This window comes from Alosa alosa, chromosome 16 (assembly GCF_017589495.1).
Source record: "Alosa alosa isolate M-15738 ecotype Scorff River chromosome 16, AALO_Geno_1.1, whole genome shotgun sequence".
Taxonomy (NCBI): domain Eukaryota; kingdom Metazoa; phylum Chordata; class Actinopteri; order Clupeiformes; family Clupeidae; genus Alosa; species Alosa alosa.
In genome coordinates, this window is record NC_063204.1 from 2,887,019 (window position 1) to 2,914,851 (window position 27,833).

General features: G+C 45.0%; 1 protein-coding gene across 1 annotated transcript in view; it reads left to right on the forward strand.

Moving 5' to 3' along the window:
* Positions 1 to 1,134: 1,134 nt before the first annotated feature.
* The window catches only part of mllt10 (MLLT10 histone lysine methyltransferase DOT1L cofactor), a 76,605-nt gene continuing 49,906 nt past the window's right edge, over positions 1,135 to 27,833 (forward strand). The window contains exons 1-8 of the mRNA XM_048266951.1: positions 1,135 to 1,479; positions 3,408 to 3,487; positions 9,850 to 9,904; positions 15,363 to 15,472; positions 16,433 to 16,536; positions 17,959 to 18,052; positions 22,622 to 22,711; positions 27,324 to 27,422. Coding sequence (XP_048122908.1) covers positions 1,317 to 1,479; positions 3,408 to 3,487; positions 9,850 to 9,904; positions 15,363 to 15,472; positions 16,433 to 16,536; positions 17,959 to 18,052; positions 22,622 to 22,711; positions 27,324 to 27,422 — 795 coding nt within the window. The 5' untranslated portion in view covers positions 1,135 to 1,316. The remainder of the gene's footprint in view (positions 1,480 to 3,407; positions 3,488 to 9,849; positions 9,905 to 15,362; positions 15,473 to 16,432; positions 16,537 to 17,958; positions 18,053 to 22,621; positions 22,712 to 27,323; positions 27,423 to 27,833) is intronic.

Sequence of the window (27,833 nt, forward strand, 5' to 3'; positions counted from 1 at the left end):
GCAGTTTTGAAACTGTATGTGGCCAATTAGCATAAGAGACAAGTAATAATAAACACTTGTTTTCACCAATGCTGTTTAAGCCTGTCCTCTCATGCAGCATCACACAACAGTTGTCCAGTGCTATCCACTATCCAAGGATTTCTGTTATTTCATCCAATCATATCATGCATAAATGTTGCATAGGCTATAGACTTCATCCAATCACATGCATATCTGTTACATAGGCTATAGATTTCAACCAATCACATCATGCATAACTGTTGCATAGGCTATAGATTTCAACCAATCACATCATGCATAACTGTTACATAGGCTATTTCAACCAATCACATCATGCATAACTGTTGCATAGGCTATGGATTTCAACCAATCACATTATGCATAACTGTTGTTGCGTAGGCTATTTCAAGTTTGTTGTTTGTTGGAGTTTGATGGCTGTGGTTTTAAGGAACATTTTCTTTTCCATGACCATCCTGAACATTAGCTATTTGCACCCCCTTATAACATAGTAGAGTTTTCCATGACCATCCTGAACATTAGCTATTTGCGCCCTCTTAACATAGTAGAGTTTTCCATGACCATCCTGAACATTAGCTATTTTCACCCTCTTATAACATAGTAGAGTTTTCCATGACCATCCTGAACATTAGCTATTTGCACCCTCTTAACATAGTAGAGTTTTCCAAGATGAAAGGAAACACTGAAGAGGACTAATTGTGTTCTGCTTCTGAGGTCCTCCAACTCAAGCAGGTCCTCCAACCCAAAAGCAGTTTCACTGAAAGGTCATGATGGCAACCGGACATGTGTTTGGGGCAATGCATTAAAACCAAATGTGCTTCTTTTCATATGAAATGAATCATGGTCTCTTTCCAAATGAATAAGATAGTAAATTATGAGGTTCATTTATGAAGGCCTGCAATTATCCTTTGATTTGATTCCCAAGCATTCATTGTTTTATACCAGTGCTGACACTGATAAAGGATAGGTCTAGACTTGGAGCAACTTCCACATTTCTAGCATGAAGTTAAGAGCCAAAATACTACCTGCATAACCAACCTATTTTGTTTATACAATGTAACCAACTAGACCCCCATTCTTCTCTCCCTGTCATGTCCACGCGCATGCGCCCACGTGGTCCTACTTCCCGAGAGCCTCTAGCTCGCATTTGTGTGCTGAGCGAAAATACTATTGGGGAAGTAAACACGACAAAAAAATGGCCTTCCAGAGGAATGGGACCTAATCTATACATTCAAACGAGATATGAAGACTTAATGTAAACAATTAGTGCTACGTTTTCTTGATTACTTACATTGTAGATGGTATCCAGTGAGCTGTATCTGGCAGTGGAAGACGACTACTTGGCGAATAATATGAAGGAGATGATTGGAGGCTGCTGCGTTTGCTCAGATGAGAGAGGCTGGGCCGAAAATCCTCTGGTTTATTGTGACGGTCATGGTTGTAACGTCGCTGTGCATCAAGGTAAATCATATTTATTAAATACTTGATTAATTGCATCAAGTGATGATGAGAATAATCTGCTGAAGTTGTTGCCAACGTTAGCTGGCTGTGCTAGGCCCTCCTATTGACCTCGGCTCAACCATGATTTCCCTCCAGTGCGGAGCCTAGCTTAGATAGCCAGTTATCCATGTACTCAGCTATCCTAGCCAGCTAACCAGGTGCCTTTTTGGTCCTTCCACTGAGAAGAGGCTAGAATATGTAGCTATGTTTATTACCAAGCCAGACAGTTGACACTGTTATCAAAACAATGATTCGGTCATTCAGTCAGACTGCTGTCACACGTGTTTTGTTTATGTGAACCTTGGTTAGATCGCAAACTATGATGTTAATGCTAGCTAGCTAATAACAGCGAGCTAAGTTATTGCCCGATTTTATGCCAACCTCAACATAACAGTTGGTTACCTAATAAAGATCTCAGTTCTGGACTTTACCAGATAGCAAGCTTTGATACGACAGCATGCGTTACTTACGCTGGGGAATTTTTGTCATGACTTGGTAATGTTTCGATAAACAATATACAGCTAATGTTTGAGACCTAGCATGCTGCTTGCATTAATAATACAACGCTAACTAGCCTAGCAGCTGGCAAATTTGCCGCTGCTCCAGATAAGGTGAAGCTTGCATGCATGGAGGATTGCATGAATCTTTTTCTGCTCCCATTGTTATTGAGTACAGTTACAGCGACACGCATGGTCTGCTGAAAGAGGCTTTATATTTAATTGATAGGTGATGGATGTAAAGCTAGTTTTACGGTTAGCTGCCAGAACGTGTTGACCTCGGTATGTTGCCTACTGCTGCTTTACGAGAACTGAAAAGTGAGCAACTGTAAATGTTGTTTAGCATACATCGGTAGAATAGCATGATCAGACATCCGGAGTTAGCATGGGCAGGTGACAGAGTGAGTTTACAGTGTAAGTGGGTTAGTGTGCTTTAGCCAAATGAAAATCCACCAGTGCTCTCTGAACTGACCTACATTGCGAGTCGGAACGTGGATTAGGATCATGGCTTTGCATGGCTTCTGCAATGACTTCAGGAAGTTTTGTCGATTTGAGGGGTGGTGTAAATTTCTAGTCAGCACACATCAGATTTCCCCCGTGAGTCTCCATCGGTATTGGTCACCTTAGCAAATGACCTTGTATGATAGATATATAGATAGATACTCGTTCATGTTCTAGTTCATGTTGTCTGATCTTCAGATGAGATGGTTGTATGGACGGTTAAAGAGTGGGCGGATGTTATTGGATAACTTGAAATACTGGATTCACTTTCGCACTTCTACGCTGGTAAGATGGCTAGTTCCTCTGTTTAGCCGACCAGTCCAAGGATACAAGCGTTACTTGCACACCTGCCTGTGTGTGTCCTTGTTCAGAGGACGTTTTATTTGAGGGCTTTCAGGGTGAAGTTATGAATTAGTTTGGTTTGTCATGAGAGTGGTCTTTGCAGATTATTGAATTCCTAGGTTGTTGAAATCAATTCTTTATTTTGTATTCAGAAGCAGTAGGACAGTTTGCTCTCTTGCCATTGTCACCTGTAGCGTCAAGGCTATAAATTATAGATGAATGACATTGCATTGCATATGAAAACTTTGTGAAAATCAATGCAAATCATAACAATGTCGTGCAATTTATCCTACAGTGACTTATGTAGCCACATGGTGCCCAGATATGTGATTAATAGGGCACTATAGATTCCATTTTCATACAGTTATTGAGGAGCCCCTGTTATTCACACATGAGCCACATAATTCATATTTCTCATCATGCCAGCTTAAAGCCCCCCATGCTGAGGGAGGTGCAGGACGACCCCATTTAGATCAACAGTACATGACATGAGATGTGCGCGGCACAATCATTCTCGTAATTCCTGTTTATTTCCGGTCTCTCTTGCAGCGTGCTATGGAATTGTGCAAGTCCCTACGGGTCCTTGGTTCTGCAGGAAGTGTGAATCCCAGGAGAGAGCTGCCAGGGTGGTGAGTCTCCCCTGCACGCACGCACACACACACACACACACACACACACACACACACACACACACACACACACACACACACCACACACACAGCAGAAATGGGGAGTCGCACTTAAGTCGCATAAACAGTGACTTCAGACTTGACTTGCGACTTCACCTCAAAAGACTTCAGACTTGAGTGCCACCATCTGATCTGCCTTTTGTCCTGTTTTGATTTTGTGTAAACCTGAGGTGCATCCCAACTCCTTTATTCGCATGCGGCCTCTCTCCTCTGTCCTTGGTCCTCCGGCTCGTGCTCCGGAAATCGTTCAAAGGATGTGCAAAGGATTGCAACCAGAGGAGGTGAGAGAGAGAGGAGAAAGGCCCGATACGCGAGGAAACACGAGAGTATCCTATGCAGAAGCGTTTTCAGTCAGAATTGTGCAATCATTGGTCCAAGCTGTCAAGGTGAAAAGTTACATCCCACGTCTATCAACTTTCGGTTCGTAGGGATTTAATAGCGCAGTGTTTCCCATACATTGACTTATTTGTGGCGGCCCACCACAATATCAACATTGACCACCACACAATGATTTTCCAGGTTGTACTAAAATTTGTGCTTAAATCTAGTTAGCATCATATCCACGCCGCGCTAATTTGTTAATTCTGCAAACCTGCCACCACAAATAGAATTCAATTCTGTGGGAAACACTGTAGCGACAATAAATAAGTCGATAGACCAAGAAAAGATCTTTATTTGCTGGAATTATCATGAATTACCAGGCAAACTTTTTAAGTTTCAACTAAAAAACTTTATGCCTGTTTTGTTGACACATTGAATGGAAGAAAGTAAGGAAGGGAGGTTAGAAGGGAGGGATGGAAGGGAGGGAGGGAGGGAGGATGGAAGGGAGGATGGGAGGGAGGATGGGAGGGAGGGAGGAAGGATGGAAGGGAGGGAGGGAGGATGGAAGGGAGGATGGAATGAAGGATGGGAGGGAGGATGGAAGGGAGGGAGGGAGGGAGGAAGGGAGAGATGGACGGACAAAAAGATAAATGAAATCCCACTGTGTTTGTACCTATTGGTGATTGTACTACTCTATGCTTCTGCAGGGCCTGTACTCAGGCGAAGTAGTAGGTTGCATGTTGTAGCGTAGCATGTTGTAGCATGTAGTAAAATATTGCTGCATTATGGGTGGGATTTCATTATTGATTGTGTTTTTCAAGTAAACCGTGCAGTTTTGTTGGTTTTGAGACCAAGCACTGGAGCTATTGAAGCTTCAAACATGTTTTAACAATCAAGCAACTGTGAAATCCCATTAGTGCAATGTTACTGTCTGACGGCAGTGAGCACTGAAAGGCCTGCTACACTGCTAAGCACAGGTTCTGTGTATAGGACCCCCAAGTGCAGCGTTCCCATCAGCTAACCATTGGATTGGATTGCAAGCAGCAGCACGGCTTGTGTTGTTCATATATATTATTCTGATATATACAACATCTGACATATTCTGATGTTGTCCAAAATCTCAATTATACAAAAATATGCAAGTCAGTTTTCTCGGTCGCCCTACAACATTAAGTTACATTTTGCTAAATTTCTGTCGTTTGCACCAAGACAAGGATTAAAACAAATGCCAATGTCATGGTGTGTTGCTTTGATTTTTTTTGTGGGATTCGCTGCAAATGCATGCACGCTTATACAACTGAGGGGCTAAGCTGGACCTTTGTCCGATATGTCTGGAGAAAGTGATTCTTTGTGTCGTTTTCCCCAGACACTCTTTCTCTCGTTCTCTCGCTGTTCACATCAGGTCTTTGTCATAATGACGCTCTCCCTCCCGTTTCCATCTGCTCTGGACGTGGATATGTGCGCTGGGCCAGAGAGAGTGAATCGGCTCTGGACGTGGATATCAGGGTGTCCGCGGGGTTGTAAAAAGTATTAAAAGGTAGTAAATTAAATTAGCCAAATTTAAGGCCATTTAAAAGTATTAAAAAGTAATAAACGTCATCTGATGAGGTATTACATTTTCGAACCACTAGCTATGATGTTTTCCATTTGTGTTAAGTGCAGGCCTATCTCCTAAAATTCACGTGAATTTATTTATATTATATTAATTATATGTGCGAGTAGGACCTGAGCGATATGTCAGTGTGCGTTTGCAGTAAAAACTTTTAGCGCCCCCTCAAACTCTATGCTCAAACTGGATATAGGCTACGGCTGGCTTACTGCCTAAACTTGTTGCCAAAAGTTCGCTACCATTGACGATGTCATGGGAAATGTTATTTTTTCGGACATTTGGTTAGAGGACTCGAGATTTAAAGACTGGCTTAGGCTAGTTGGCAACAGCCAAGAGGCTTATTACCACGTCTGTAAAAAGACAATAAATGCCCCTGGATGGGAGTGAATGCCGTCAGGTCACATATGGAGTTTCCCGTTTACCAACAAAACTAGATGCGCACGCAGCCTTGAGGCAGAAGACGCTTGGTGGTCGTCCACAACGTTATAAACTTAACCTAAATAGTCGGCTGCTGTAAGCTACAATCGGATTTTTTTGTATACCCCTGTTGTCTCAATGATAATAACATCTCATTTCAGACTATATTTCAAAGTTTGACGTTCATTTGGATTATTATATATAACATCGTATTTTGTCATTTTTGGCGAAGACATGCATTCCATTAGGGATATTGAACATATTTAATATTCTCTAACCATCGTGACTTCGAATTGGTTTTCAGCACAAAAACTCATTTTATTCTTTTGCTCTTTTGCATTGCTCTATGCTGTTCTATGGTGCTTTCTGCCTCTTGGTTGCGCACGCATGTTTTCGTGACGTTCCATAGAAATCCATGTATATGAGCAGCAGACATAGCCTAACTAGCCCTAGCCTACATACAGTATCACAATAACCCATTTTCAAATGAAAAGTCCCCATAAAGGCAGAAGGCCTTTTCATTCAAACAAATATATAATTAAATGAAAGGGGGAAAAAACAATGAAATTAACAATGAAATAACTTTTTTATCTTGGGTTAGGATTAAATAACAAATAATTGTGTATAGGCCAGTGTTTTTATTGAAGCAAAAAAGGAACAAAAGTATCCAGTAACTGTAATAATAGATACTTGATTTGAATTGTAAGCATTGCTACACTTTCTTACTCAGAAAGTTAAGTAACAAAAATGACAGTAATCTGTTACTTTATAATTAGTTAACACTGAACTTCGAAAGGTTGCCGCTAGTTGCAGCTCGAAGTCGTGTTGGTATTAAACAATATTGTGATGGTATTAAAAAAGGTATTAAAAGGTATTAAATTCAACTTAAGAATTTCTGTATATACCCTGGATATGCGCGCCGGGCCAGAGAGAGTGAATCTGGGAGGGACGGTGCAGTCCAGAGTGCGCGACGCCGTTGGGCCGGCATGAAATGTACGTGGCTGTTGGGCTCTGGAGCATAAAGAAGGGGGCACAGGATGAGAAGCCTGTTGCGCAACCCTGATAATGTGGGCATTCTGCAGGCAGCGCTGGACTAATGCCAGAGAGAGCTGTCCCCACTGCATGTAGTGTGATGCCTGTGCATTCACTGACAGCATTCAGCTGCACCTGCTCACACACCAAAAAGGGAAGCTTTTCTTTTCATTTTTATTCTTTTTCTTTTTTTGACATTTTTTTTTTTTTTGCAACCGCAAAAGAACAGCCATCAGCCCAACCAGTGCTCCCCTCTATTTGTTTCTGGGATGTGGCAATTATAATTGGGCAGCTTTCTCTGGGCCCGTGTGGATAATGGACTGAATTTGGGTAACAGGGCAGATGAGGGTATGTAATGAGTGGGGGCCCAAAGTCTGAAAGCTGGGCTGGGGCCAAACTGGACACAGTCATCTATTGAAGATGAAAACAGATGTGTTTCTGTCCACGCCATCACAAATGCACTCGTATATGTATTATTACTTACTTATGTACTATTATGTATGCGATTGCAAGCGGGACAGGTTGGAAGGTAGAAATCTGTTGATGCATTTGTTAGGTTCTCCTAAAAGTATTTAACAATAGTTACATCCACACTGGTCTGTTTTCATTTTAAAATGGCGTTTTAAAACTAATACAATCTCTGTCCAGATGTATGTTTGGAATTCCAGCTGGAACAGTCGGTGTCCACACTGGACCCTTAAACATGGGTCACATGACTATCCGCACCAATCACACAATTGTCAGTATCGCTGCACACCAATGGCTTTAATAAAAGTGCACGTCTCCAGTAAAGCTTGGACTTCGTTCTTCATGTTGGATTCACTGTTGGCAGGCTAGTAGTGGAAGTCAAAAGCCGGCCATGGAGAGTGTTTTGTGTTTGTTTTGAATCCAGAATAGTGTAGATATGGTGTATGTTTTGTTGAATCCGGAATAGTGTAGATACAGTATGCTTTATGTTTTGAATTCGGAATAGTGTAGATATGGTGTATGTTTTGAATCTGGAATAGTGTAGATATGGTGTATGTTTTGAATCTGGAATAGTGTAGATATGGTATATGTTTTGAATCCAGAATAGTGTAGATATGGTGTTTGTTTTGAATCCAGAATAGTGTAGATATGGTGTTTGTTTTGAATCCAGAATAGTGTAGATATGGTGTATGTTTTGAATCCGGTTTTGTTGGTTTGTTTTTTTTAAAGCTGATATGATGGGGGTCTGCAGCATGAAATATTTTGTACACTGTTTTAGCCACCATGTTGGTTTTGTCTCACTGTCGCAGTAGCTGTAAATTAATAATCAAAACCACTTTTGGCTACACCAGAATGTGAACATTGGTCTCCCGTGTGACATTTAGCACTTTTAAATGTGATGTGGCTTTTAAATGTTTTGCTGGGCAATATCAGCTGTGAGTATCTTTTAAGGATCATGGGAAATCCAGGTCCTAATTAACTCACAGAAGTGTGTTGGTACTTGGTTGGTACAGAATTACAATGACAGGCTTGAAAGTGTGACTTTTGTCCTATTCCTATAAGGAAAGGACAACTCAGAAGAACTAGTGGCCCTCTCTGATTGGCTAATCTTCTGTTGGGTTTCTCATACATCGTTCTTGTACAGCTTGGTTTTCTACGGCACAATTTGCTCGTTTCGCTTTTGATTATTAGGTTCAGGTTCAGGTTTATCATTATAAAGCCCTTTAAAAACAACAACAGTTGACCAAAGTGCTGTACACATGGGCAAGGCCCAGGTTATAGTATGTGGTGACATGATGCATACTTTCTCTCAAATAACACAGTTGGTGCCTGTGTGCGTATGTTAGCCCAAAAATCAGGGTTGGTTCAATTGACAAAAATGGTGGCCGTCCATGTTGACATGAAATGGCGTCAGCCAATCACGCGCATTGGCGTCCAGCTGAGCCAGAGCAGTAATCTGGAGGAGCCCCTGTGCTTCAGCAGGCGTAGCGCTCGACCAACATGACCACACTAGTTGTCCCTCCTCCATCCTTCTCCACCCCCGAGCCCAAACCTCCTCCCCTCCCCCCTCTCAAACCCTCATCTCCATCTTGGATTCATGGACATAGGAACAAAATGACATCTTAAGCTGTTTTCCCCCCCAATAACAGTCTAGAGAGTGAGACTTTATAATGGCTTGCTATCAATTAAATCTAATCAAGCGCAGGGGTGAGCTGAACAGATTTGTTTTTTTTTAAGTTGGCACTACCACCTTTGCTGGGGGTGACTGGTAGAGTAAAGTGCTCTGAATGTTTTAGTCACTCGTAATGTAGTGCCTTAAACAACACCAAAGCAGCCTGTGGGTTCACAAACCTGCAGTCAGTTATGCATCTGTTTACAAGCAAGGACTACTGTTCCTTATCTTTAAACCATCGTGTGGACTTTAAAGAATATATATATTTTTACGATGTAATCCTGTCATGTAACAGTGTGTTTCTATTTGGCATGTTAGTAAAGTTACTTTTCAGCAACGTTAAAATTCTTAACACAGCATCCAATAATAAAACAATGTAATCGGCTGTAAAGAAAGTAGCAAACTAACTAGATTTGGGGCTAGCATGAGAGATGTTATCAACATAGAAGTGACAAGTGCATGATGGTGTGTTATTTTTACATTTCATTTTTTCATTTAATTTTTTTTTTTATCTATCGGATAGAAGCTTCCGTTAATTCAACCCTCTCACTTTTACACCAAATCGCTCTATTGACATCTAACCTGAGCTGGGTATGTGGCAAAGTATAGGAAAGGGAGGGATTACTTTTAAGTTATTATTATTTTTTTTTAAAGGTAACATTATCTTTCCAGTCCCTGAGGTAGTGGCTACCACTCGGCCTCTGTGTTGGGACCGAAGGCCAAGCGTTTGAGGTCATATGGAGGACTGGTCACTGACATTCATCTGTGTTTCTCTCCCTGCAGAGGTGCGAGCTGTGTCCGCACAAAGACGGAGCCCTGAAACGCACGGACAATGGAGGTACGTCTCTCAATGAATATTTTATCATTGATATATTTGTAAGCCTTTTGATTTCTCTTCCGCTGTTTATTCTCAACAGTGCGGTCACTTCCGCTTTGGGACAACTCGGTGAAAACAAATGCGTAAATAACTCACTCAATCCAGCTGGCACTCAACTTCAGACTCTAATGCTTTGCTGTTCTATTTAGCAATACATTTTCAACAAACAAATAACCACGTGGTTTTGTTTCCATCGAGTGTGTAGTTTCATACATTGCGCTTTATGGTTTTGTTTTCATCGAGTGTGTAGTTTCATACTTTGCGCTTTGTGTTGAGAGGAAACGACATGGCTGTGATGTCGAGAAAAGGCTTCAAATTCTCCCTTGATGTGTCTGGAATTGCCATAATCTAAGTTATTGTCATTTCCATAATTATGGAAGGTTGACAAGGTTAGACTTCAGGCAGGTAACTCTTGGAAAAGTCTGATTGGGTTGTTGTGTTGGCTGTAGCATGAGTTGGTGTGAAGCCATCAGTTAAGACCAAGTACACAAGCTAGTGTTTTAGAAACAGGTGGTGTTCTAACCCTAAGTGTGCTCCAGTTGAGGACTGCCTTCTTACTTTGTTCTCACGTCAAGTTGTAAAATAGATTCTTGACCGTAAACTGTCTGCTAACGCTCGACACACAGGGTGTGAGGTTTGTGGCACGTGTGGCTAAACTTTGGATCTGGGAACTACCGTTTGATTTTGTAACCTCAGTATGGTAAAATTTTCTTTTTGGTGTCGGTTTAGTGGAATTAAAAATGGAGATATTTTTTCACTTTTTGAATGGTAAGGTATGTCAGTCACTGAAATGTTTTATGATGGGTGGTGTATCGCATGTAAGCATATGTATTAGTATCAGGTGCGGTGTTGGTGTGGTGTTGGTGCAGTCTGTGTTAAGGTAGCTGGGAGGCTGAATGCGTGTGGTGTGTTGCGGTGTGGTGTTGGTGCGGTGTTGGTGCAGTCTGTGTTAAGGTAGCTGGGAGGCTGAATGCGTGTGGTGTGTTGCGGTGTGGTGTTGGTGTGGTGTTGGTGCAGTCTGTGTTAAGGTAGCTGGGAGGCTGAATGCGTGTGGTGCGGTGTTGGTTTATGATGGGTGGTGTATCGCATGTAAGCATATGTATTAGTATCAGGTGCTCCACCACACACTCCACCACCACACACACTCCACCACCACCACCACACACTCCACCACACACACTCCACCACCACACACACTCCACCACCACCACACACTCCACCACCACCACACACCCACCACCACCACACACTCCACCACCACCACACACTCCCACCACCACCACACACACCACCACCACACACACACACCACACACCACACACTCCACCACACACTCCACCACACACTCCACCACCACACACACTCCACCACCCCACCACACACACACTCCACCACCACCACACACACCCACCACCACACACACTCCACCACCACCACACACTCCACCACCACCACACACACTCCACCACCACCACACACTCCACCCACCACCACCACACACTCCACCACCACACACACTCCACCACCACACACACACCACACACCACATGGGCTGTTTGAAATGCATCGCCAGTCAGGGCATATAGACAGCCAGGGTTTCGTACAGTGTTGTAATCACCAAATGGAAGCAATTAAAAGCAGTATTTTATTAGAGCTGTAGTCATATATTTACTGTGCAAAGACATGCAGAGATGTGAGCTTTTCTACTACAGCAGACGTGGTATAGATGAGCAGCCTAGCTGGTTATGTTGTGGAGACGGTGTTTGACATGAGGCTGGCTCTTATGTGATTGGCAGATTGGCCAATAGGGTCCCCTCCTCACACCATGCTAATTTATGCGAATGGCAGATTGGCCAGTTGGATCCCCTCCTCACACCATGCTAATTTGTGAAGCACAAACCCTCGTGATCTTCCACTTCTTATGTTTTTGTGCATAATGAAACAACGTGGGGTGTGTGTGTGTTGGGGGGTACAGACCTGCTGGATTGTGTGTGTGTGTGGGGGGGGTAAAGACCTGCTGGATTGTGTGTGTGTGTGTTAGTGAATGTGAGTGCAAGAGACTTTGTGTGAGTGTGTGTGTGTATGAGTGTGACAGTATGAGAAAGACCTTCCCTTTGTGTGTGTGTGTGTGAGTGAGTGAGACTTTCTCTTTGTGTGTGTGTGAGTGAGTGAGTGAGTGAGTGAGAGTGCGAGAAAGACTTTCTCTTTGTATGTGTGTGTTTGCGTTTCATCTGGCTTTTATGAGGGGCCGGGCGGTGGGCAGTCCCTGGTCAGGGTGAGTGTGAGGTTGCGGTGGGGCTCCTCTCCCTTCCTGGGACTGAGGGTTCAGCTGGAGGTCAGCCTGCAATCTGTAAACACAGCAGCCTGTCCGAGCGTTTTTATAGCCACCCTCCGCACCCTCCACACCACCCTCCACACCCTCCGCACCCTCTAACCTTTGGCCATGACGTTACTCTTCCCTCTGTGTCCGGCCCTGTGAGGGTGACCCTTCCTCGGTGCGTGGAGCGCGATGACCAGAGCAGGGATTTCTATGCCGTATCTGGGACTGGAAGGAGGGGGCAGTTGAGCATGGTCTCTCTTCCTCTTGCTCTTTTTCTTTCTTTATTTCTTTCTTTCTTTTTAAATATTTTGTTCATTGATTGATTGAAGTTTTCTCTCTCTCTCTCTCTCTCTCTCTCTCTCTCTCTCTCTCTCTCTCTCTCTCTGAAGTCAGTAGTTTGAACATGGATGTGATGGTCAGAGCCAGTGTGTTGTCAAACAGAGCTGACTTCAATACATGGATTTATTGGTGTGGCAGGTCGTTGTGGTCAGGAATCGAGGGCAGCCGATGCGGTGTCCTGCATAGGAGGAATACCTGAGTGAGCTGTGCGCTGTCCCCCCCCACTCTCCCCTCTCCTTTTAAAGTTAGCGACGGAATTCGTTTTTATAGTATATTTTTTGGGCTTTTTAATTCTGACAGGACAGTGAAGATTGACAGGAAGTGAGTGGAAGAGAGAGAGAGAGAGAGAGATGGGGTGGGATCGGGACATGACCGCAGGTCGGATTCGAACCTGGGTCCCTGTGGGCACTTGGACCCGGACATGGTACGGGCGCTGTAGCCTGCTGCGCCACAGCGCCCCTGGAATTCTTTTTTTTATGCAGTATGAGTTCTGATGCGTGATCGTCCAGCACAGACACACAGGCTGGCCCTTGTCCACCAACCCCCGGCGCGCCTTAAGTGGTTTTCACAGGTGCTGCTACAGTTAAGCAGAGCAAACACACGATGAAATCCCAAATGAAAACAAGCGGCCGGCGTGTAGCACATGGAGCGCAGCTGGCCACGAGGGCTTCCCCGAGCGCTGAGAGGGGGACACGGCGTGGGGGCTGTCCGTGGGGGGACAGGGGACCGGGGAAATGGACAGTGCAGACGGATGTGAGAGATGGGTGCTGTGACACACGGTGGATGTGAAAATAATTTTTTCTTTCCTTTCCTCCTTTCTTCTTTTTTTTTTTTGGGACTTGCGCGTAAACAGAGCCGGGGGGAGGGACTCTTTGGTGTGCGCTGAGGGTTTTACGGCCACTTTTTATTGGCTTCTGCGGGATTCTTGGAGGGACTTCAAAACAACAACAAGCCCCATCTGCCCCAGTGCGCCGGGGTCAAAGACAGTTCAGGGGTTCAACTTTAAGTTTAGCCTTTGCTATTGCTCCCTCTGATGAGAGAGAGAGAGAGCAGGAGAGCGAGAGAGCGAGAGAGAGTTTTAATACTCCACACACACACTTGTAGAGTATTGTCTTGTGGTTTTGTGGTTCTGCAGTCAGCAGCTGTGGGTATGGGGTTATTACAGTAGTTGGAGCCGTAATGTTTTAATGTGATGTGTACGCTGGGGGCGTGTGGGCAGCTCAGCGCTGGTGGTGCCCGTCCTGCCCGCGGCGTGCACACAGAGAGTTTGGCGTGTGTTGGTAGGAGGCGGGATGCGTGTGTTGGTAGGAGGCGGGAGGCGTGTGTTGGCGGTAGGAGGCGGGAGGCGTGTGTTGGCGGTAGAAGGCGGTAGGGTGCGTGCTGCTGTGGGCGCCGGCTCTCTCCTTCGTGTGGCTGGTGGCAGTAGGAGGCGTGTGTTGGTGGTAGGAGGCGTGTGGTGGTGGTAGGAGGCGTGTGTTGGTGGTAGGAGGCGTGTGTTGGTGGTAGGAGGCGTGTGGTGGTGGTAGGAGGCGTGTGTTGGCGGTAGGAGGCGGGAGGTCTCCTTCGTGTGGCTGGTGGCGGTAGGTGGCGTGCTGCTGCTCTCTCCTTCGTGTGGCGTGTGTTGGTAGGTGGCGTGCTGCTGCTCTCTCCTTCATGTGGCTGGTGGCGGTAGGTGGCGTGCTGCTGCTCTCTCCTTCATGTGGCTGGTGGCGGTAGGTGGCGTGCTGCTGCTCTCTCCTTCGTGTGGCGTGTGTTGGTAGGTGGCGTGCTGCTGCTCTCTCCTTCGTGTGGCTGGTGGCGGTAGGTGGCGTGCTGCTGCTCTCTCCTTCGTGTGGCTGGTGGCGGTAGGTGGCGTGCTGCTGCTCTCCTTCGTGTGGCGTGTGTTGGTAGGTGGCGTGCTGCTGCTCTCTCCTTCGTGTGGCTGGTGGCGGTAGGTGGCGTGCTGCTGCTCTCTCCTTCGTGTGTGCTGCTGCTCTCTCTGGTGCGCCCGTGTTCCCCCGTCATGCTCCAGCATGCAGCTCCCACTGCGGCACGATGCTGTCGTCATACCACTTCTGCACTGTGTGTGTGTGTGTGTGTGTGGGGAAGGCTTCCTATGAATGTTCTGTCTTAGCATACATGCTATGATGTCATGTTAGTTTTTGTGTTCAGAGGGTAGGCATGGTAACGTGGGTGGGGGGACAGTTTGTCACTGTAAAATGTATTCTGGGAGATTGCTTTGATCATTCAGGCTTATTTATTCATTGTTTGATGTGTAATCTTCTCCCATGTTTTTTTTAATTGAAAGTTCACTGTTTGTCATTACTCTTGTAGTGTATGTGTGTAGTAGCCATAAGCCACATCTAAGATGAGTCAGACAGCATGTCTAAAATGTGTATTAAAAAAAAAACATTCCGGACCAGATTCCCATCCATGGATTATGCTTAGTCGTAGACTAAAGGCAAACTTCAATGAAAGTCTCCATTGGGGAAGAATGCTTTTAGTCTTGGGCTAGGGTCCCCCTTCAGCAGGGGAGTTTGGAACATTCTTGCAAAAGATTCCATTCTGCAACAATTTTAGGTTCTAAAATTCCATGTTGAATTTAATGAACCCAGATATTCTTTAGAACGTTCATTTGGCAACATTCTGGTCACACAGATGTGACCATACCTGCTGAAGAGTTGGTCCATGTCCAGTCCAGTCCAGTCCAGTCCAGTTCAGTGTGATGTGGCTCTGCGTGTGCTCAGCTGTGCTGTTGTGCTGTTCTGTTGTGTTCTGCAGGCTGGGCACACGTGGTCTGTGCTCTGTACATCCCAGAGGTGGAGTTTGCCAACGTGTCCACCATGGAGCCCATCGTGCTGGCGTCCGTCCCCCACGATCGCTACAACAAGGTAAACTGTCCAGCAGCAGGACCAGGGCCTCTCCTGGCTTATGGAGCCACAGGATGTTGAACGCCAGTATGTTTCCTGTCTCAAGGAGATGGTCTGCCACCAGCCAGATTCTCATGATCTACTCATGCTAATATTCTCGTAGAAACACTTTCGTCCGCAGACAAGTCTTCATGACGTGCTTTGAGTTTTTAAGCCTGCGTTCACACATCAGATTGTAAGCAAAAGTTTGTTGGTGAATACACACCATCACAAAGACGCCCCTGAAAGTGCCAGTTGCTTCGTTCCTTTCTTTCTTCGCCTACTCTTATGTCGGCTCAGAAAAAAAACATTCTTCCCCCACCTGACAAGTACCTTCAATGCAAACAAATATGATTCTCCTTGTAGACAGCTATAGCGGTGTGGTGATCAGGCAAACCCAGACGTGCTAATTCCTTTGTGTTTGAGGCTGAGGCCCGACGCTACCTGGAGCCAGGTTTAATCTCATGCTTGAAATGCCTCCATATCGAGTCGGGCCCTGAGATGAGATGGATGCAGCTCCGCTGGTTATCAAGTCGTCCGCTGTGAAGCAATTTCAAACGGCATGCTTATCACGGCCCAGATAATCGTGCGCCTTTGGAAGGCAGGCATCAGAGAGCGGGAGACGCATGGCTCAAGCCGCCGTAGCCCGGGCGCCTAACTAACCGTGCAGCCGAGAAAAACAGCCAGCCGGAGCACCAGAACGAAAGCCAGGAGAACAGCCGGCACTGAACCCCCACTACACAACCCCCCCCCATCTCATCCCCCATCTTCATATATACACACATATACACACACACAATCGAATTAATCCTTTTCTCGCTTCTCTTTGTGGCTGTATGATATTGCTGTGTGTGCGTGCGCATGTGTGTGTGTGTGTGTGTGTGCGCGCGTGTGTGCGTGTGTGTGCGCTTGTGTGTGTGTGTGCGTGGCGTTCCTTTGTAGACGTGCTACATCTGCGAGGAGCAGGGCCGAGAGAGCAAAGCTGCCACTGGGGCCTGCATGACCTGCAACAAACATGGCTGCCGCCAGGCCTTCCACGTCACATGGTGAGGCGCCGCACCGCACAGGGCCTCAAAACAAGCCCTGATCTCACCTGTCATGAATTTACACCAAATCTTAGAGGTCTCTTTTTGCCAGTGATGAGACCATTGTGTAGTGTCAGTTAATGGTTAAAATTTTAAAGCAACACCAAAGAGTTTTTTGTACCTTAAAATAATGTTTCCAAAATTGTTTCAGTGGTTCATCAACTCGTAACAGGGTGAACGGCACTTCTGCATTCGCTTTGCGGCCCTCTATCGGTATAACCGCACTATGTAAGTTTGCCAGATCGAGTAGCGGATCTGTAGTTCGATGGAATGAGACATAAGAAACTACAAATTTGACTTGCATCTGATGTCGCAATACATGGTACTTTCATAAAATCATGCAACATATTCTACCTTGTCTGTGGACATAGTTATTTGCAAAGCCGGAGCTGGATAAACAAATAGCGTGCGTACGACAAAGGGAAAGTTCTTTGGTGTTGCTTTAAAGGTCTACTTACATCACTTATCACACATCACAATAACAAGCAAAGTTGTCCGAACAAGCGTTTGTCTTCTTGCCGATATAATGGGATGTATGTTTGAAAAGGGCGACATAAGCTTCTACATACCGACGACACCGAACCGGGTAGCGCTGACAATCGCGGACGCCAAAATGACGTAGATCTTGCTGGCGCCAGGATTTTAGCCAGGTAGCGAGGTAGCACACCACTCATTTTTTTCAGACGAAGCCGACAAGGCGAAACAGGAAGATGGACTAGTTCGAGGCAAGCGAGTTGCAGTGTTTTGTTACAGTCGGAATTTGTAATAGTTTGCTGGATAAGTTAATAAAGTTACCAGCGAGAGTTGCAACACATGGAATTAAGAGGAAAGAATAGAAACGATTTATTTTCAAACAAAGGATATCTATTAAGGCCTGAACAAAATCTCTTTCCACTTCAGGAAATTACAAAAACTCAGCCAGCTGCTAGCTAGCTAGCCAGCTAACTAAACTGTTTAAATTATTAATTTTTTATAAATTTAATAATATAAAAATTATTATAAATTTCCCTCGGGATGACTAAAGTATCTATCTATTTATCTACCTGTGCGCACACCTTGGAAACTAGATGATAATGATGGTGGTAGTTGTGAATAGTAGCAACCAAAGTCTGAAGTACCATCACAGAGGCTAGCTAATAGCAGAGCCCGTTTACATTCTCTGCTACTAGTGTTTCTTAATGCAGCTTCTTCTGCTGTGTAACGTAGTTAGCGTTAATTTTTTCACAACAGCGACACCTCTGTTCAGGAGAATATTGCAACTAGTGTCGTGACCACGACGCGCGAGTATAAATGGTGACGTTACATTGTCGCGCTACAGGTCGGGTGTGTCGAGTATGTGGCGCACTTAACTCACGCTCGCGCTGCTTCCTGTTTCCCCCCCAGTGCCCAGTTTGCTGGACTGCTGTGCGAAGAGCAGGGCTCTGACGCCGATAACGTCAAGTACTGCGGCTACTGCAAGTACCACTACAGCAAACTGGTAAGCCTCCTGCTGTGTCCTGCTACACTGTGTCCTACCACACACACACACACACACACACACACACACACACACACACACACACACAGGTCTAAACTGTCCTGGGGCCACTGTGCTTCTTTCACCATCTCTCAAACTCCACACACACACAGATACAGAGAAAATAATATCACTGTTTTTTCCCCCTTTGCTGCAGTGTAAGAAAGATGAGATAAGAATGAAACGGTCTAATCCCAGATTGATGAGAATTTGAGAGCGCAGAAGTCCTGTCATTCTGTTGATCATATCGGAGTGTATTGTGTTTATGCAGACAGATCCACAGGCCTGCGCCTAATCCGCAGTCCTGTTCTCCGGTCCTGTGTGGAGCTGCAGGTTTCATGGCTTTCAGATCTCCTCTTCCTCACTAATCCTCCTCTTCCTCGCTAATCATCCTCTTCCTCACTCCCAGTGTGTTCTCTTATACACCAGAGTCTATCGTGTGTTTCTCTGTTGTGTGTGTTGTCTTAAGGGTATTGTGTGTCCAGACATTCTTGTGTTTTCACGAGCGCACTGGAGGTGAATTCCCACCCTCTTTGCCAAGCGTTTAATCATGCCTTTCATTCTTAGATCTGTAGGTGAACCCACCCCGACAGGCTCTTGCATGTGTGGAGACTGTCCTTAGGAAATGTTGGCATGTCAAGCAGAATTGCACAAGCTCTTTCTCCATTGTCTTCAGTGTACCTTATTTGAAATGGCCTCCCATTCGTGTCCCAGTCGTGTCTAGTGTGGATCGTGTCTAGTGTGGATCGTGTCCCAGTCGTGTCTAGTGTGGATCGTGTCCCAGTCGTGATCGTGTCCCAGTCGTGTCTAGTGTGGATCGTGGTCCCAGTCGTGATCGTGTCCCAGTCGTGTCTAGTGTGGATCGTGTCCCAGTCGTGTTCGTGTCCCAGTCGTGTCTAGTGTGGATCGTGTCCCAGTCGTGTTTGTGTCCCAGTCGTGTCCCAGTCGTGTCCCAGTCGTGTCTAGTGTGGATCGTGTCCCAGTCGTGATCGTGTCCCAGTCGTGTCTAGTGTGGATCGTGGTCCCAGTCGCGGTCCCAGTCGCGGATCGCGGTCCCAGTCGTGTCCTGTGTGGGATCGGTGTCCCAGTCGATCGTGTCCCAGTCGTTGTCTAGTGTGGGATCGGTGGTTCCAGTCGTGATCGTGTCCCAGTCGTATCCGGTGTGGATCGTGTCCCAGTCGTGTCTAGTGTGGGTCGTGTCCCAGTCGTGTTTCTTGTCCCGTTGCGGCTTCTGAAAGGAAAGCAGAGCCGTCATCAAGCCCCCGCCTCCCCCCCCCCCCCACCCCATCTCAATTCCTTCAGCCCTGTAATCTCATCGACTCTCTGGATCCTGTTGATCTCTCTCTCTCTCTCTCTCTCTCTCTCTCTCTCTCTCTCTCTCTCTCTCTCTCTCTCTCTCTCTCTATTGCTCTCTATCACTCTCTCTCTCTATTGCTCTCTCTCTCTATTGCTCTCTCTATCGCTCTCTTTCTTTTTCTTTTTCTCTCATACTTTTCCTCGGCCATCTCTCCCCTTTAACTACCCCCCAGGATTCTCTGTCTTTCCTGCTATACCCCTCTCTCTCTCTCTCTCTCTCTCTCTCTCTCTCTCTCTCTCTCTCTCTCTCTCTCTCTCAAAACCCTCCAACCCCCCCTGGGGAGGGCCTGGGTTTCGCCCCCAGTGGCTGGCCTTTAGCGGCTCTCCTTCCTGCCTGCTGCACTGTTCCGGAGGAGAAGAGGGGAGGAGAGGAAGAGAGGAGAGGAGGAGAGGGGAGGGGAGGAAGAGAGGGGAGGAAGAGAGGAGAGGAAGAGAGGAGAGGGGAGGAGAGGAGAGGAAGAGAGGAGAGGAGAGGGGAGGAGAGGAGAAGTGTAGAGGAGGTGAGCATGCCCCTGCTGCTTTTCAGTGTTGAGCCATGACTACCCCCTTTAAAACACCCTCAGCCCCCTAACAAAGGGCTCACACATAGTACTGGCCCCCAACTACCAACCATACATACATACACATACATACATACATACATACATACATACATACATACACACATACACACATACACACACACACACACACCCAGATCCTTATCCTGGGATGGTTAGGTGTTGGGGTGGTAGTGTGTGTGTGTGTGTTGGGGTGGTAGTGTGTGTGTGTTGGGGTGGTGGAGGTGGAGGTGATTGGTGCTGCATGGAAACAGGGCGTTGGGTCTCTGTTCTGTTTCCATGCAGCTTCTCCAGCTTACGGGCTCAAGGCCCTCTGAGTCTTTTAGAAATTGCGTTGTGACCGTGTGTAGTGCCTGTCAGTCGATTGGAATCGACAATTGTGCCGTTGTATACCCCCAATCATTGTGCGTGCTGCCGCTAACCTTGCATTATGAATGTGCGGCCGGCCATGTCTATGTAGACGAGTAACGAGTTGGCAAAAGCGTTGTGCTTCACCTGGCGCAGAGCAAATGAGGTCTGTCCGTGAAAGTCTACATTATTTGCAAGGTTAACGTGATTTAACGTTATTTGCGGGCCTCTCTCCAGTGTCCTCCCTTTGTGTGAATGAGGACAGCAGAGCTGCTCAACGGATCTCTAGCAGTAGGTTTGCGCTAAGTGGGCCGTGTAGGTTGGTGGTTTGAGGTGGTATTCACCAACCTGTAGTCAAGGGCCTGTAGTCCTTGTCGGCCCACGTATAGCGGACATTAGTTGTTGCAGAGGCAGTTAGAGCTTTTCTTCCGCCATTACGGTCAAGATGTAGCCTTGAGACGTTTATCTTCTTTTTTCCCCATGGCTGACAGACCTACATGATTCTGATATCAAACCTACTCTTGAATGAGCCCCAAGCCCCTTTAAAAACTGTATTGTCCTCTGCATAACTCAGATGTTCAAGCGTCTTTATCTCTACGTCATCCTGCTCTATTTTGTCTTGGTCACAAGCTTCAACAACAATTTTAAAATGTAACATGTACCCCTATCCAGTGTTGAAATGGCGAGTGTAATTTTCGGTTTGGAAAGTCGACAATGAATACAGCTAGAGCTTTCAGTGACTAGTCTGGTCAGTGTATATTTTGCATGACAGCCTTTTTTTTTTTACAGAAGTTTTTTTTCTCATCATGAATGATCAGACAGGGATACTTCCATTGGTTGGAGTGGAGGTGTGTCCACGCCAGGGCTGTCAGATCAAATTTGTACTACAAAATTACATGCAAAACATACATGCAATATTATTTTGATATCAATTGAAAATTGTTGTTGTTGATGATGATTATAATAATACAAATAATAATTATGATGATGATGATTATAATAATAGCAATATGATGATGACAATTGTGGGCAAATCAATTACAGTCTACATATAAGTAGTGAGGTGGAGAGCTCTTACCGTAACCGTACAGAAGCAGGGCAAGAACATTACACTACTTTGATAGTGAAGAGGCAACAAGGTTAACTAACTATTATTTACAATTTTATCATATTTGTATTATTTACACAATATTGATTATTCTATTTAAATGTCACGTTATTGTCAATGTCATCATATTTTTACAAACACACACACACACACACACACACACACACACACACACACACACACACACATACGAACACACACACACACACACACACACACGCACACACACACACGCACGCACACGCACACGCACACGCGCACACACACGCGCGCACACACACACACACACACGAACACAACACACACACACACACACAACACGCTACACACACACGCAGGCACGCACACACGCACACGCATCATCGACACACACACAATATCGCACGCGCACGCGCACGCACACGCGCACACACACACACACACACACACGCACTGCTAGAGTGTGTAATTGATGCCATTATACATTCTGTTTCTGTGGCCCTAATATCTTCGGCTCTCTCTTTTTGTCTTTGTGTAGCTCTGTGATCCAGTCATTGAGAAAAAGCAGGAAACGTTGTTGTGAAACTGATATTTGATTGGGCCTCAGCACACTGGGCTGAGTTGGGCAACAGGAATCAAAAGGCTATAGTCAAAATATTTTTTTTAGTTTTGGTTTTTGATTTATTTGTGCAGAAAGTGTTTCCTCTCCTGATCTTGTCTCCAAGCACCTTCAGAGTCCTCCTTGTCCAACAGGCTCATCTTTGGTGGTGTCTTCCAACTGAATGAACAATAGACCAGTGTAGGAGTGAAAAAAACTCTTGAAAAAACATCCTGTTGCAATTTCTTTTCCTTGTTGAACAGGGTACATGGAGATGAACAGCCTCAGATTATTTAAATAGGCTAGTGGTACCACTGGTGAAAAGGAATCGGCTTTTTTTACCCCACAGCTTCCAAGAGGTGCATCTGGAAGTGCATCTCCTCTTTGAGTCTCTTGCTCTTGTTTTCAACAGCATTGTTTTAATGACACTGTCTGTTAAACATTTTTATGCTCTATTTTTTTTTAGCCATATAATCATTCTTATGTCTCAGTTTCAGGCCAATTTGATTTTTTTTTTTTTTTATATATTATTCTTGACAGGAGCTAGATTATTTTTTTTTTTGTCCTCTTTCACCTTCTAGAGGAGGAGCAGAGGCCGTGGTAGTAGGGCTCAAAGCTTAAGCGATTCCTCCTCTCACTCTTTGGATAAACACCATGACCAGGACAAGAAGGTAAGGCAGCCCCCCCCCCCCTCCCCTCCTGCCTCCCCTCCTGCCTCCCCTCCTGCCTCCTACCCCCTCCCTCCCCTCCTGCCTCCCCTCCTGCCTCCCCTCCTGCCCCCCCTCCTGCCCCCCCTCCTGCCTCCTACCCCCTCCTGCCTCCCCTCCTACCCCCTACCCCCTCCTGCCTCCCTCCTACCCTCCCCTCCTCCTCCCCCTCCTGCCCCCACACATAATGCTCACACCAACCTGGCCCTTTCTCCACTCACTCCCACTATGAAGTGTACTTAGACAGGGAAGCATAGATACGGCCGTGAGTACGGTGGGGGTTTAGGTCTTTGACGAAGGCTTATTTTCATAGTCGATTTTTTATTTTATTTTTTCAGATTAATCGGTTAGTTGTTTGGTTCATAAAATGAAAAACAATGGTGACAAAATGTTGATCAGTGTTTCCCAAACCCCACGGCAAGTCCGCAAATACCTTTTTTTGTCATAGAGGACTAAGTACACAACAAGAACATATTAAAATGTACTAACTTGGCATTAGAATTTTTAGGTATTTTGCTTCAAAATTACTCAAGCCGTTTAGTCAATTACCAAAATAGCTGACAATTTATATCATAGTTGACAACTGATCAAGTAATCACTGAATTGTTGCAGCCGTATAACAGTTTTTGAACCCCAGTAGTTTGAGGCACAATGGGTCTAAGCCTGCATTTGGAACATCATCTACTCATCCACGACATTAATACTATACTATATATGAATGTATAGTATGTATTTAAATATAGTCATTAATAGTATACTATATATGAATGTATAGTATGTATTTAAATATAGTCGTTATTCACTAAATAGTGGGCTATGTAGTGAGGCAGTGGATGCTCCAACTGAAGGCCAAGTTTAGGCATGTCGTATTGGGCCACCTAAATGGAGCAGGAAGGTCCAAACTGAGTGTGCTTAATTATGTACAGTGATTACAGTGTTTTCGTTGTTGCTGCATATAGATTTTTTACGAAAAAGATGCTCGTTTGATTTCCCTGAAAGCAATCAGTCATGCTCCTTAGTCGCATTGAATATGTGCAATCAGTGTTTATAGGTAGAGCAGCCATTTGTTCCACCAATTTTCTCAGAGATGTATTCCCGACACGGCCATATCGAATGGAACATGCACACAGATCAACCTTATTCAACCTTCCCATCTAATTCAATTAAGTCATATTTGTACAGCATTATCAATTACTGCAGCAGTGATGGCTAATATGTCCGCTCGGGGATGTAATGTGCTTTTATGCCCATGTACATTCCCATCATATCACTGCATTAGTTTGAATAAATGGCCAAAAAGACAAAAGATGTACACTTCATAGTCTTCGATGGATGTGTGAGAGAAAGGTGCATGTCAGGCATTTCCATCGATGATTTTTCTTTCTTTCTTTTTTTGCCTGTGTTTGTAGCAACCTACCATTGGCCATTTTCTGTTTTCTACATTATGACTTAGAAAAAGTCATCCATACCATAGACTGTATTGCAGAGTTGGTTTGGTCTGCTCATCCCATTAGGTAGATATATGGTGCTTTTATATCATTTTCTGTTCTCTTGGTTTATTGAAACAATGACGAATGACACATGAAATTGTGCATTTTAATTTTATTATCACATCATTCTAATTGAATTGTTCAGTTAAACTTGATTTAAGAGGATTTCACTGATGTATAACTTGACACTGGATTTGTCATTTTGTTATTTTGTAAGACATGAATTTTGAAGCAAAATTGTACCATTTCACAGTAATACATTATTAAGGATATTGAGGTCAAAAATTAAAAGATTATTAAGTCTAGTGATCAGTAAAACAGATTAATGGTTTATGATGCCAGTTAATGTTCCAGAATAATGTTTTTTTTTTTACAGTAAGTTTCAGTCACTACACATTATTTAGGGCAAATTTTTGAAAGCCATTTTAATCTTTCTTTTTAATGTTTTTTTTTTTTTTTTTTTTTTTAAATACCTCTAAAATTGACCCTAAATGGTGACGAAGATTTTGTGATGAGAACAGACGGCACCTCTAGACGATATTCAACGCCGCGCTCGCTTGCGATATTTGTTGTAGGTTAATCTTGAAATATGCCAATGACGTGGTGATCCTCTTATTTTGTGAGTATGCAGGAGGAAGCTGGAGGAGAATGGGGGCTTGTGTTCCCTCAAAAGCCCTCTGGTTGGGTCGGGCGGCCCCTCCTGCCCTGGCTTTTGTTGCCACGTCTCATTTGCATTAGCAAAGGCTCCCCCATCCCCCTACCTCACTTCCCAGGGGTCAGGGGGCACTGAGCTCAGATGTATACCTAGCTAATTCCAAACCCTGGAGCCAAATCACAATGGCTTCGCCCCTCCCTTCCCTATCTCAAAAAAAGTATGCCCCGTTCACAAGAATTCTGTTAGCCGGCTGTTTCTAGGCAGTGAGTTTTTTTTTTTTTTAAGGCATGATTTTGTATGGTGAGCATTACATGCCATTTTCTTTAGTCTTTCATTTTTGTTTTGTTTTGTTTTGTTTTGTGTTTTGGCAAGTGGAATTTTAATCCACATGGCCTGTAGCTAGTGAGTGAGTGAGTGAGCGAGCGAGGGAGGGAGGGAGGGAGTGAGAGAGTTGTCTTGCCACGGTGCGGCTTTTAAAAAGATTCCCCAAATTCACCAACCTGCTGCAGGCGTTGATAAATCATGATAATTATCTTCGTCCCATTTGCTCGTTCCCACTGCTGGCTGGTCTGACAGGAACAACAGGGGGAGCGGAGTGGGGGAAAAACAATCCATCTATTGAACCTCACACTCTATTCATCTTTTGTGGCTCGCTGAAACACGGCCGTCCATTTCTGGATGGCAAATGATCTCTAATTATTCGCTTGGTGACCGCTCGATAAAACACCTTCGGCTCTTTAGTGATGACGTGCGCAGAGCTTCTGGCCGGTCCGGGGCGTCGAGCGGCTATCGCGGCGGACCATGGAGCCCCGCACACCGGTGCCCCGTCCGTCAGCGCCCCTTCGGAGGAATGTTAATTAGGACGAAGGGATTCCTGCTTCCGCTCCGGCGTTAGCGAAAGAGAAAGAGCCATGTCTGGCGTCTGTCAAAAGACCCTTTTCTAGCATACCTATTCTACCTAAGGACCTTTTCCATCGTTGGATCTTTTGTCTTCTGTTTGTGTTGTGCAGCGACGTTGTGTTTTCATTATGCGCCGCTGTAGCGATGGTGGTGTACAAATTGCTTCAACATTTGGTCTTTGTTTGTTTGTTTGGCGGATGCCAAATAAACACATTTTTATCACATAGCTTTTCATCTGCTTCTCGGCTGCAACCTCCACAATGCAAACATGGCACGCCAGTGTTGGGCCCTAACCCAGTCTGTCGAATGGGACAAAATTGTATGGTTCCCCTGTGTTGGAGGAGGTAGGCAATGAGGCAGTGGTTGGTGAGAGTGGTGCATTATGGGGGATCGGTCAGGTGCAGACAGGCTGCATGGGTCTGCTTTATCAACCGTTGAAGCCTATGGGCCTGCCGGAGAATAACATTGACCAGGTCTCTACTGGCCCTTTGCCTACACAGAGTAGGTCTGAGTAGACCAGGGAAACTACACCAGAGAAACAACAAACAAACAACAAACACATACCACATTTAGATTTTGATTTTTGATTTTGATTTAGATTACTTCAGGGGTCGACAATTTTTGCTATTCTTGAAGAAAGTGCTATTCTTTTCTTTATTTTTTTTATTCAAAACTCTTGTTTTTTGGATGTAAAACTCCCCAAAATAAACACACTGACCAGTTTTTTTTTTTTTCTCCAAGTGATGGTCATTGTGAAAGAAATGGCATATCTCGTACAGTCACACACACTCACACAGACCACAGGGGCTGATCTTGGCACTTGCACAGGAAGCGAGGGCAAACCGTTATCAGTTCCAGTGTCATAATTGTTGATTATAGCTGACGGAGCAGTGGGGGGAGTAACCACTAGTAACCATGGCGCCAGCATTGACAGAGCCGCCACAGAATGTGCAAATACATTCGCTGGTGTCTTTGAGGAGAGCTGCATAATTTCACAGCTCTGGTCTGAAGATCAGAGGAGGAAGGGGCTGGAGGTGTTCGATTGGAACATGAGGTGTGAATTCGTTCGCCCCACCCCCACCTCCCTGTCCTTAGTGAGTGTCAGCTCGACGAGGCTGTGTCACAGAAGCAGCAGTGTAAATTGAGCTGTGTGGAGCTGATGGTCCAGTCAGGGATTGAGTGAAATCTCTCACATCCAGCTGTAAGGAACATCATTACTCACAGTTCTTAAAAAAAAAAAAAAAAAAAAAAAAACTCTTCACTGACGGTGGTGATTGTTCGAGGGTTCGGAAAGACATGGAGTTGTAGCTTATTCTGATCTGTGTGGGCCAGTCAGGAATATTTTTGTTTATTTGTTATTTCTTGTTAACTAGTATGTGCTTTCATGATTTTGAATGCAGAGAAGATGACCCATGTTCTCCTTTGAGGGGAGGAAGGAAAAAAGTGGCCTTTTCCGTTTGGCCTCCATCCCTGTCCTAGATCTCTCTTCTCAGTAACACTCTGTCCTGTGTGTTTGTGTGTTGACCTGCAGAAACACAAAGAACGAGACCGCCACAAACCAAAGCACAAGAAATCTCTGGAGCTCTCCCCCTCACTTGTCCAGGGTCATCTCATGGTCACTTCTGAGAAGGTGAGCAGGTTTATTTTTACATGAGAACCGGCCAAGTCTGCGTTGCTATGCCCGTCACGTTAAGAACATGCGGTTCTGCACTGCACATGTGTGCTTGTACTATACACACTATACGTAATTCTAGATAGAGGCACTTATACATTTTAATTGATTTCTACCTCCTAGAATATAAGTTATGACCATTGTTAAGTGTCTGATATGTGAACATGTGGAAAGTCAGTGCATGAAGACTTGTCTACAGACAGCACATGCTGTCTGCTATGAGGAAAATATGACTTAATCACATTATGATGATTTTTTAGTCATTCCAACTACTGCTGGACCTTGGACTGAATGGCATCGATTTTTTTTTAATGTGAATATCGACCAAAGTAATTTATTTTAATCTGAGTATTGACTCATTCTCGGCTC